Source organism: Typha angustifolia, chromosome 10 (genome assembly GCF_048772165.1).
Source record: "Typha angustifolia cultivar Huaian chromosome 10, ASM4877216v1, whole genome shotgun sequence".
NCBI lineage: Eukaryota > Viridiplantae > Streptophyta > Magnoliopsida > Poales > Typhaceae > Typha > Typha angustifolia.
The window spans coordinates 6,911,323-6,923,086 of record NC_133248.1 but is presented as its reverse complement, the minus strand read 5'-3'; the positions used below and the strand labels follow the sequence as shown (position 1 = coordinate 6,923,086).

General features: G+C 37.3%; 2 protein-coding genes and 1 non-coding gene across 3 annotated transcripts; 1 reads left to right on the top strand and 2 right to left on the bottom strand.

The window, feature by feature from the left end:
• Nucleotides 1-1,442: 1,442 nt before the first annotated feature.
• LOC140769072 (uncharacterized) lies at nt 1,443-2,948 on the top strand. The gene is made up of 2 exons (XM_073109621.1): nt 1,443-1,524; nt 2,095-2,948. The coding sequence occupies exons 1-2, from the start codon at nt 1,483-1,485 to the stop codon at nt 2,824-2,826; spliced, it is 774 nt and encodes a 257-aa protein (XP_072965722.1). The 5' UTR covers nt 1,443-1,482; the 3' UTR covers nt 2,827-2,948.
• Nucleotides 2,949-3,152: 204 nt separating this feature from the next.
• Nucleotides 3,153-3,225, bottom strand: TRNAK-CUU (transfer RNA lysine (anticodon CUU)). The gene has a single exon. It is a non-coding gene; the product is annotated as a tRNA-Lys (tRNA).
• A 1,000-nt stretch (nt 3,226-4,225) lies between these two features.
• LOC140768900 (U-box domain-containing protein 45-like) lies at nt 4,226-10,394 on the bottom strand. The gene is made up of 6 exons (XM_073109362.1): nt 10,148-10,394; nt 9,667-9,744; nt 9,022-9,207; nt 8,051-8,158; nt 5,848-7,019; nt 4,226-5,221 (listed from the first exon to the last, which is right to left on the bottom strand). The coding sequence occupies exons 2-6, from the start codon at nt 9,715-9,717 to the stop codon at nt 4,417-4,419; spliced, it is 2,322 nt and encodes a 773-aa protein (XP_072965463.1). The 5' UTR covers nt 9,718-9,744; nt 10,148-10,394; the 3' UTR covers nt 4,226-4,416.
• Nucleotides 10,395-11,764: the final 1,370 nt, after the last annotated feature.

Sequence of the window (11,764 nt, the reverse complement as noted above, 5' to 3'; positions counted from 1 at the left end):
CATGAGGTCGAGGAAGTTGACGTCTCAAAGAGCGCAACGGCGGCAGCAATGGGACAGGGAGCCTCCTGACCACGAAGACGAGTGCGAAACAGCCTCCTCACGCTTGAACGGCCTCCTTGGTTGGAACCCGAGCAACTCCCACGTCCATCAGTTCTCTTGCTCCGCCATTGCCAACTCCCTCGATCGCTATCCAAATGCGAAATATTCGTTATCATGGCCATGGGTTGTAGTAATCTGAGTTGCGAGAAGTGAGAGACGGAGGAGAGACGGAGGCTCGATAATAGGCTCGGACTCAGTCTAGTCCGGCTTGAGTTGAGCTAAGCCGAACATGAGCAAAATTATAAGACTCAAAAGTAATTTTAGCTCGCTCAAGTTCGGCTCGTTTACACCCCTACTTCCATGAATCTTACTCCTATTAATATCCCCCACTTTTTTTTTCTTGTATTGCATTCTTTATCCTAACATGTATGGCATCCTATTGATTGGTAAAATTTAAAAAGAAAATATAGTTACTAGAATCAAACATGACGTTGCCCTAACCTAGTTAGAGCTTGGCTCATTGTCCGCGTATTGATAACATTTCAACAAACAATACAGAACATAGTTATCAGAATTAGACTGAAAATTGATCTAGTTAGAGATGGACTTTTTGGGTTATTAATTCAATTATTATGCCACTCAACAAGACAACTAGTCTATAAAAAATATTTTAATAATATATAGATAGTTCTAATCTATAAAAGTAATATAATTGTATGTCTCTATTATTTAGCCCTATTTTAAATAGTCTTTACATTTAAATATATCAAATCTAGGAAAGTCATATCTTAATGACACTTTTAATTTTTCTTTTTTTCAGGATATAATTAGTTTACCTTTGAGACTTAAATATCCTTAGTAAAGAATAAAATAATCAAATAATAACAATAATTATGTAATTTTACAAATATGAGCAATCTAATTGGTTAACAAAGCTTCGCAAATTAAACTGCCGGTTGGGCGAATTTATAGTCCATTTACCAGTTTATCGATCTACGCTCGGTCCGATTCGGTTCTAATAATTATATTACAAAGTATATGTTTTCTTTTCATAAAGATGTCCATTTGAAAGTTGTTAGCATTATCTTTGCCATTTAGATAACCCATTGCAGAACCTACTATCTAAATTATTTTGGACGTAATTTGGTAAGTCATTGGGGCTTTTTCATGAGAATTTGGAAGCCTATATCGTGTCTGAATAAGTCCGAGGAAATAACTGAACAAGTAACACGTGGATGGAGCCTGGCATTCCTTGCCAAAATTGAAGGCTTTTGAAGGCTCTCTCAGGGAAAAACTACCACCTCTCTTCTCTGCCGTTCACTTTATGGCACCCGAGCAGCAACAACTTTCTTTTCTTTCTTATACGAGATCAGAGACATTCCTTTAGACCTCACCTTTTGGTTTTCAACTTTTACAGTTGGAAACCAACTAGGATTGCATGAGATGATCGATCCCATGAAAGGTGGAGAGGAGTCCAAGCCTATGGTGAGCTTTTCGTTTTCCTTTCTCTAACAATCTAAGGGTGTTTCTTTTTCTTTTTCTTTTCTAGCAACTTAGCTCATGTTAAGGGATTTTTTCTTCTGTCTTGTTTCTTCGTGTTTCTTTCTTTCAAGAGAAGAAGAAATTCTTTCTGAAAAACAAACTATAATAATGCTAGACAAATGAATTAACCTTTTAATGTGAAGAATATATTGAAGCAGCTTAATGATAGAGGAAGATTATGATATACATCACAAATACTTGTCTGCAAAAGGCTAGCTTCTCCTTTTCTCTTTTAGAATTTTGTCTCAAGAGATTTTGAGAAGCTAATCTGGTGTCTGGTTAGGCAATTCTGGATGGTCTTTTAGTTTATGATGTTCTAGTTGATTGGTTGAGGTAATATTTTGTGTTCAATCTAGGGGACATCTTTGATAGATACTCTCCAAAGCTAACGTGATCTTTTTTTTTAAAAGAAACTTCTCTATCTTGATGTCCTCGTAACTCTGAACAGAAGTACTATATCCTTCTACCTGATATGTCCATCAATGTGATCTCAATTTCTTGCAACATTCACAGGGTTCTCCAAGAACAACAACGCGAGGCCAGAGGCCACGCCTATTGTTCAATTATGGATCTTCCATCATGACCATAGCCTGCAAAGCATATCAGAGACTCGAAAGCTTTGATGGCCCCATAGGCTCACTAACAAAGGCAATGGCATCCATGACAGTTCCCATCTTGCACCCATTACTGCTTCAATGGCTACTAGTCCTCTCCTTCATTGATGACAAAATCCTAATCATAGAAGACATAACCATGTCAATCTTTCCACCATCTACGCATATCTTTAGGAAGATGGATGAGCTTGCACTCTTCGCTGAGTCCCTTCCAAGCAAGTTCGACAATTTCATCGACAGACTGATCGCTTTGCTTCACCACTGCTTCATTCACTTGATCCCTAGTTGGACGACATGCGAAGAGAGGGATATCGTGGTGGACATAAAGTGCGACAAGCAAAATGAGACAACTGCGAAGCTGCATTTGCATGGCGACGATGACGACGACGACGACGACGAACAGCAGGCCAAGAAGAAGATGGAGGAAGAGGAAAAGAGGGATATGGAGAGAAGCTGCAGTGAGATAATAGAAGCTTTGGATAGTGTGGCATCTGGTAAAGAGAAGATTGATAGAAATAAGACACATGAAGAAGGTAAGGAGACGATGCTAAATGATCCTATCATGGAGTTGTTTGATGAAGGGTGGCATCTGAAGCGATTTGTAGAGGAGAAAAGGAAGGCCAGAAGTTAGTTTGATTGCTCACAAAATTGCACTGTTTTTGTGCTAAGTTGTACTAGTAAATCTTACAATGGACTTGGAAAAGTTTTTGAACAATCTTTGTAGGGAGTGACTGATTCTGATAATAAACTGAAGCAAATGCAGTTGTCTGTGTAGGTTCTTTCTTGCTTTCTGTGAATTAGATAGAAGACTCTATAAAGATAAATAACAAACTAATTGCACTTGTTTGAGCATTTTGGCTTACAATTTTTCAAATGATTAGAAAACTAGATGAAGGTTTTCGAAGATGGGAGTGGTGATTTTATAGTTGGTGAAAAAGAAGAATATTTTCAAAAATACGCCCACCGTGGGGCTCGAACCCACGACCACAAGGTTAAGAGCCTTGCGCTCTACCAACTGAGCTAGACGGGCTTCTGATGATTTTGGCACTTTATTAATAATATATTATATCCCTAAAAGTTTAATAAATTAAAAGGGATCTTATAAATCACACCCTATATTTTATCTATTTCGTAATTCACATCCTTTCTTTAAGGATTTTGTAACCCAATTACTCATTTAACACCTTGAATTAACTTGGATAGTATCCACAAATAAATATTAATATACAAAATAATTTATACTTACCTAAATTACTCCTATCTTCTTCATCCTCATTTTCTCTTTCAAAAAAATGAAGAAAAAGAGGAGGAAGGAGAAGACGAGAAAAGGTAATAGCAACGACGAGTACGATGGCAAGATATGGTTGGTGAAGATAGAAGAAAAAATGGTGGAGGGATGAAAAGATGGGAGGAGATGGTGACAATATTTCAATAATTTAGTTGATGCCCGTTAGTCAAAATTACGTGAAGGTTATAAATGAGAATTTTAGAAGAAAATGAACGATGGGGTTACAAAATCCTCGGACAGAGTGTTAATCAAAATAGGTAAAATATAAGTTGAGATTATAGATTTTCCTAAATTAAATGACTAAAATACTAGTGTAAAATATTTGCCAATGACTTTTGTCTTACATAAAAGATGATATTTTTCCCTGTACTATAACATTGGGTAAAAATATTGGATAGTTGTTTTCCAACTATTTTCAAGATTTTATACAAGTGTAAAATGGTTTTTTTTTTAATTTGATATTAATTATAGTTAGTTAGATTTAACTAATAAAATAACATTTTTAAAATAGTACAATAACTTCGGTCGCAATTATAATATTTTGACGATGTAGTGGTAATTAACTAATTATGATACTTAGAAGTGTTCAGTGACAATTATATAAAATTCCCTTTTTAATGTAAGATTATGTCTACTGAAGTCATGTATTGTTCAAAATATTTGGGTTTTCTGAAGAGCATTTCGATGTCTTTAAAATGAAGTAGCAAATCATAAATACCATAGTTATGGAGTGAGAAGGATATGTGAGAAGTCAAAAGATACCATAATAGAAAGCCTGTACATCTTTCTTTGACAGCAGGTCAAAGCTTAACTGCCTACATTACCCTCTCCAAGAAGGGGGAAAGCAACTTGAAAATTTTTTCCATAAAAAGGACTAAAAAGAAATATAGAAGAGAGAAAAGAAAAAAATTTACATGATTCAAGTGATCAAAACTAGCATTGATACACTGAAAAGCTCCTGTTTTTCCACATTGAACTCAAAGTCCGACTTAGTTTCTTTGATCTCGATTTACACATTGGTCTCGACTCTCTGATCATCCCGTTATGACCGTAACCACTCTCCCCCTGCAGTTCTTGCTGTCTCACAGGTGAATGCTCTCGTTGCCTATGCTCTCTGAAGAGTTTCAGCAGATTCTGCGCCTTCTCCTTCCCTCGAGTAGTTCCGTTCACTGATATAGATACTAATGATGGTACAACTCCTTCCTGTAACACCATATGAATGCATCTCTCATCACCAGTGCACATCAGCAAGAGACATGCCACTGCCTGCTCTTGCTCCGAGGGTGCACTGGTGTCCAAGAGCATCGCAAGTGCACTGACCAGTCCTGGCAGTGATAAAATCTCCTTCCTTCCGGCTTGAGTTGATGCCAAGTTTATGAGGACTGCAAGAGCCTTCTCAACCCAATTCAGGCTTTCAGTCTCTGAGGGGATGGTGAGAAGAGAGTGGAGGCCATCAATGATGCCAGAGGATAGAAGAGAAGGGATGTTAACCGGGTGTGAGGAGAGATTGTACAGGGTGTAGAGGGCATCATGCCTGCAGGTGCTGTTTTCAGGGTCATCGGTGTGGAGGATCTGGACTAGGAAAGTAACAGCCTGGCTTGAACCAATAATGGGCTTGGCATCATCGAGGCATGAGAGGTTCAGGTAAAGTGCAGTGGCTGATTCATGCATATGAGAGTTTGAAATCATGTTCTCCAGAAGATCGATTACTCCAGCTGACAATAACAGACATTTATTCCTGAAATAATGAGTACAGAGTTTCTCATTAGAAAGGTAAAAGAAAATTAAGGTGCAGAACCGCTTATGAAAAATATCTCATAACAAAAATTCAACAATCCAAAACAATTACAATGTGCAGAGTTGTATCAACAAATTTCCTTCGTGAGTTATAATTATTTACATCTGTAATGAAGACAGGAAGAAGAGAAGATGAATGGCTTTACCCTTTGGACATTTAATTTTGGTGCAAAGACCTAAGAGATCAAGGAATGGCACATTATACTACATAAGATAAGAGGCATGTATTGCTAAAGTTTATACCAAGTCAATAACTTTCTGAGGGAAATGCTACAGATAACAAAAACAGTAACAGAACTGTCAAAATGTGTGCTTGCTGGGTTCTCATCGAGAATTGGGAAAAGAATGTGATTAAACATGTCTGACGATAGAAGAGATAATACAGCTAATCATGCAAAGGGAGATATTTATTGTGAGGAATTAGCTAGACATGCTATCTGCAGTAGTGGGAGAGGGTCATTACAAATTTGCATGGAAGTGCTTAAAAAGTTTAATCTAGGGTTGTCTTCTATTCTTCACAAGCAGACAGCTAACCAAAGGTAAATCTGTTTATATTAACTCTAATACCTGTTATTGTTTACTGCAAGGTTGAAAAGAGCCATTGCACCAACCTCCTGAGCTCTATCATCCCCATCATGTATAGCCAATCGCAGAAATTGAACTAGTGCCTCAGCAAACCCATTTGCGCCCATATAGATCCTTGCTTCCTCATCATCCTTGAGCAGATACCTTATTTGTTCCACAACTTTGTACTGTTTATGCAAACTCTTACCTTCATGCAGCACAGTAAGCAAGCTATCATACCTTCCCATGTCATCCAAGCTATGACATGAGCCATCTTCTAAAGTGCCTTCTTCATTACCTTTGAGCTCTTCTGTTCTACAGCTCTCTGCTAAAGGAACCACTTTGACACCCTTCACTTTGCTAGAGTTGATACTTTCCATGGAACGGGAATCCATGGTCTCGCAATCTGAGAAAGCAGGCGCCCAATTGACATCTAGGGATTCTGGAGGACCATCAGGAACAGCAACTCCATTCTGCTCACACCAACTAGCAATCAGGCCTTTAACACAATAGTTTGGCGTTAGACCGAGGTGCGAGAGCTGCTGCTGCGATTTTGGGCAAGTACTATGCCCATTATTTAACCATTTCTCAATGCAGACACGCTCATATGTCTGCCCAGATGAGATGATGACGGGATCATACATAAGTTGCAAGGAGATTGGGCACCTAAGCTCTTCCGGAGGAATTGGCATATTTCTATATCTCGTGTTACCAAGACTAAAATTGAATGATTGAAGCTTAGATAGGTGTCTCTCGAAGGCCCGACCATTTCTGTAAGGACCACAAATTTCTTCAGAACCTATTATGCTCGGGGAACATGGAGTTGATCCTTGAGAATCGGTGTCATCAGCAACCTCACTTCTGAAAAGCTTTGAGTATTTTCTCATGAGATGATATAAGTATGATACGACAGATTCTTTCCGTTTGTCTTCCTCAGCACGTGCTCTTTCAATAAGCTTCTTCAAGGCTCTTCTCTCTGTCAGTGCTGCTCTGGAAGATGAAATGCCCAGCCTTGAAGCAGCCTGATGAAAGACTTCCAGCTCCTCACTGTCGTTCGAAGTACTGTCAGATTGTCTGCTTCTCTGCAGCAAATTGATTATCTCATCACCAGCTTCCTTCTCTGATTGATCCAATATTAAGATAATTTCCTCCAACTCAGCAGCAATGTCCATAACCTATCATGAGACCACAATCAGATCCTACAGCAGAAATTATAGGCGCTACGACAGAAGGCATAGCCGAAGATGAATTGCAGAAACTTCAGAAATTGTACATTAGTGTGTGCTAACTAGAAACTATAGGTGCTACGTGGAACCAGCAGAAACCCTTTGTGTTTCTAATATCACATTAATTTAGAACCAGTGGATCCATATAGTCCTCCAATTGATAATACATAAAAAACTGGATAGTACATTAGTGTGTGCTAAGCAAAGATATAGGAAGAACTTGACCAACTAATAGCTAAATATGTTGCAATAAACTAGAACCCCATGCCAAAGTAAACTAAAGAACTGCACTGAGTGGGTAACTAGTAGATCAACCGTTTTACGTGTATGGAACATTCCTATTAAAACTAGTAAATCAAATTTTCTTAAGCATCTAAAGTCTGTCCAATTGATGCATATCCTAAGCTGGCCCTCTTGTCTCAACCAAAACACAATATCCAAGTGAAAAACATTCGTACAAGAAAACTAAATTTAATTAAAGGGGGGCCAACAAAGTGATTTCAACTTTTTTATCTATATATTCCTCTAAACATTTACAAGTAAATGTGAACAGTAAAATAGTGAGTTGTCAACAGAGATTGGTATCAACATAATATAGAATTTCATCTAAGTAAGTATTCTAAAGAACATATAGTTAATAAACTAATTGGTCCTTAATGAGAAGTTGGTAACAGCTTTAAATAACATTACGAGAATTAAAGATGGGAAGGAAGACTTCCTAGTTAAATGGTTGGTAACAAGATATATTCGGAACAAGATGATTTTGTATATGACTTCATTGCTGGGAGGAAGGAAACAACTCTACATTTTAAAATAGGTAACACATAGACCTAAAAGGAAATTGCCATTTAGGGACACTATACCCACCCTGGCCTAATGTAGAACTTTTCCAAACTATCTGAGTCACAATTTCCAATAATGATGTATCCTTATTAACAGATAACTTGGAATGTCTCTAATGACCTTGATCTCCCACATACCTGACAACCGATATCTTCTGAGACTATGCCTTCAACACGCCTAAGGCTTTCCATAAGCGTGCATCTTGCCTTATCAAACTTCATGAGAATGGATTCACTGGTTATAGCCTGGTATACCAATACATGGATATAAGAACAAGAATACTAACAAGAAAAAATTAGTACAGAAACATATCATATCTACAATCAGTATAATACAAGACAAGAATTAATGTTTGTTTAGTATAGATAGAGACATCAACATATGGTCAACAGACCAAATTGTCCATGAAGATACATTCCTCATGAAGTCAAAATTTATAAATAAATAAATAAGAAGACAATTTAAAGAATGGAGGAATTCAGAAACAGAGCTCACATAGAAAATTACTTGTTTCAGTGTTTCACAATAAATTGAAAAATGATTTACCTATATAAGTTGTAATAAATTAGAAGATACAAGAATATTAACAGTCGACTACAAGCCACCAAATCAGAATGAAAGAAGATAGATTGAAAAGGATTAAATAAGGCTGCACTATTATTTGTATCTCATACAATAATAGTACAATATGAATGATCATGTCCTTGTACCAAATATTCAAAAAAACCTAGTAGGTGATTCTAGGTTGTGATGGAAACGGATAACATCAACATTCATTCTTTTGCATGGGTCATGGACAGGAACTCCAGTTTCACCACTTTATTAGTTGTACAGGAATTTTAAAGACAAGAGGAAGGATATTAATTTATTATTGATATAGGATAAACAAACTATATGTGTCAGGAACAAGCGAAGATCAGTCACCAGACAAAGCGCATAGCTCTCTCTAACTCATAGAAAGGTGAAGATATCAGTTGGACTTGGGATCATCTTTTATTTGAAATTATCCCTTATAAGAGGGAAAAAAGAAAGAAAATCAGGAATTTGGAAACCTCTGGAAGAAAGGCAGAAGGTAAAGGTGATATGACTTATAAGAGGAAGAACTCACCAAATAGAGCTTGCTACAATCTGCACAATGCTGAAGAAGGCCTTTGGCTCTATCAAGGGCTACATGCAATGAACACAGTGCCTGTATGCCAGACTTGCTTCTCGGCCTTGCCGCTTCAATAAAGGGGAAAATCTCCAATACTTTACGAACATTCCCATATAGGGCTCTACATATTCCAGCATGCAACTGCATATTACACACCAAAAATTTGTGAAAAATATAAACTAATAGTACATACTAAACCATCTTAATAAGCTTTTGCAGGCCCTCAGAGGCTCAGACAATGGTAAATCAGAGTAGGAACAGCACCATGGATAGCTTTTGAACCATTTAATTTCTTGAGCAAATGTTTAGAACCTTAATGAGATTAGCTTAAAAAAACATTAGCTAGCTTCTTTTACTTCGCATATTAGTGATTTGACAATCTTTGAGAAGAAGATATACATATATGCATCTGAAAAAGACTAGATACTTTTGTAATTACTTCATTAGCATTAAAGAGATATAATAAGATATACGTAAATGTTATTGAAAACAATTACAGGCAGTAAAATTGGAGCCAACATATAATGGTACTAAGTACTTTTACAAATTAATTATCACATGAATTGTGAAGAAACGTCAATAGATTTATTCAAGCAATACCTTCGCATCACCAGCCACAAAAAGATTCTCTTCGACATCAACAGCTTCCATCCTTCACCCTCACCAGAGCTTAACCATCTGATAAGCAAAGCAAACTTTCAATTAATGTATAACGACTACAAAACAATCCCTAAAGAACTATGTCGGTATCTATAGCACACTATTTCCAGAACATTACACCAAAAGAAAAAAACAGAGAGGGAGAGAGATAAGACCAACACCGATACTGAACAACAGATCTAACAAGAGAACTGCTCTGAAGACAAAGCTTCATCAGATCTCACTCCAAAAGATTAGAAGAGGGTCGAAACGAATAGGGACGGGAAAAAACAAAAAACAAAAGCGACTTTCTTAGGATGTTTCTATCATTTCGAACAGCGCGAGCTCAATAACAGCAAAACGCAAAGGGATTAAGAGGAGAAAAGGCTATGATATCTAAAAACATTAGGAAATCTCTATCATTTCCTAGCTGGAAACCCACCACGACATCAGAAGATCCCCCAGGAAGGCCCTCCGACGGGGACTCGGTAGAAATGGATCGGGTTTAGAGAAAGCGCACCCACAAGTCACAAGCAATCAAGATCTATCTCGTCTTCGCCGCTTCCATTTCTAGGGTTTCAAGGATAGGGATTAGAGTAGCACCGTGATATTCGCCGCTTCTCCCGCATCCAAGGAAGTGATGAGACCGTTAAGAGAGAAAGGAGGGGAAGAGTGCGAACAAAGAGAAAGGAAAGGGACATTGGATTTTTATTCGCAAAAATCTAACCATTATTTAAGTACCAATCATTTGAAGTAATATATGGACACTATAATTATGTCTACTTCTAATTATTATTTGTTATTTAACTCTAAAAAAAAGAGATTTTTTTCCTCTATAATTATGCCCTACGTGTCAAGGTAAAAGTATGAATATAAATATAGATCATTAATGGATACAACAAAGCTCAGAATTGGAATCAAATTAGATCAGATATTATCAAACTCTAAACTCTGATTTAGAATAATATATTGTTCGGTTGTAAATCGCATCTAAAAGTTAAACGTGAATTAATTCAACATTAGCTATATATCAATACAAGAACATGCGTTGACTAATAATAGATCTAAAGAACTTGACGCTTGATCAAGGACCACTTCAATGTGGACCCAGCAGCCTCATAATTTTGAATTTTATAACCGTTGTATTCCAATTTAAATTCGGCGGTGATTTGTCTCCCTTTTGTTTCGACTTGCCGACCTCTTTTGTCCATTTAAAGACTTGTCGAGAACCTCCATTTTGCTAAAAACGACCCTACCTATAAATTATTATTGTGAACCCCTTGAGGCGTTCTTATGATATTATGAGAAAATGCGAGGGCTTTTATAATAAAATCGACCTCATTGTCTTCTAATGGGTAGTACGGATCTTGAGACTGTGGTACCGACCATTTCGGATCAAAATCTCGCTACCTCACACGTGGCGCACTCTGTGGCCCATAATTATCGGCGTATATTTATTTCGTGGTCCATTATGTACACGTGGAAGGATAACAATAGGTTGACCTAGATGATCATTTATCATGGACGCGTGACAAAAGATGGACCGTCGGATGGGGCTTGCAGAAGGGTTTTCGAGTCTCCTGGACGGCAAGGAAGAAATCTTCCTCACGTGAATTGGAGACGTAAAAGATACAATGAGATTCGATGTCCCGCGGAGGAGATTTGAAAATATGCTTCTCTTTTTAAAAGAGCGCAGAGAAGTCAGCAATTCAGCATAGCGATTAAAATTTTCTTTCTGCATCTCCTGCAAATGGACACCTTTGATTGCTGGATAAGCAAAAATAAATAAATAGAAATTTAATTATACCTAAATTATTATTCTAGATGATGCTTATATTATACTTGTTAATTGCCCCGTCAATATCTCCTTCGTATGATAGAATGTCGCAAGTACCACATGGGTGACTATAAGGGGTAGGATTTTAAGTCTCATAGTGCCCAACACCTCCTAGCCTAGCCTGAGTAAGGTACAGGAAAAACCATATTATAATATGATATTGTAGGGTCCATGCCTAAAGTTCTATCTATGGATCCTAAATAATCAAGCATTCAGTTCGTC

Coding starts and splice junctions, on each gene's coding strand:
- LOC140769072 (XM_073109621.1), top strand. CDS start 1,483: ATGATCGATCCCATGAAAGGTGGAGAGGAGTCCAAGCCTATG. Junction 1,525..2,094: donor GAGAGGAGTCCAAGCCTATG/GTGAGCTTTTCG, acceptor CAACATTCACAG/GGTTCTCCAAGAACAACAAC.
- LOC140768900 (XM_073109362.1), bottom strand. CDS start 9,717: ATGGAAGCTGTTGATGTCGAAGAGAATCTTTTTGTGGCTGGTGATGCG. Junction 9,208..9,666: donor TTGTGGCTGGTGATGCGAAG/GTATTGCTTGAA, acceptor TGTAATATGCAG/TTGCATGCTGGAATATGTAG. Junction 8,159..9,021: donor ATTGTAGCAAGCTCTATTTG/GTGAGTTCTTCC, acceptor TTGGTATACCAG/GCTATAACCAGTGAATCCAT.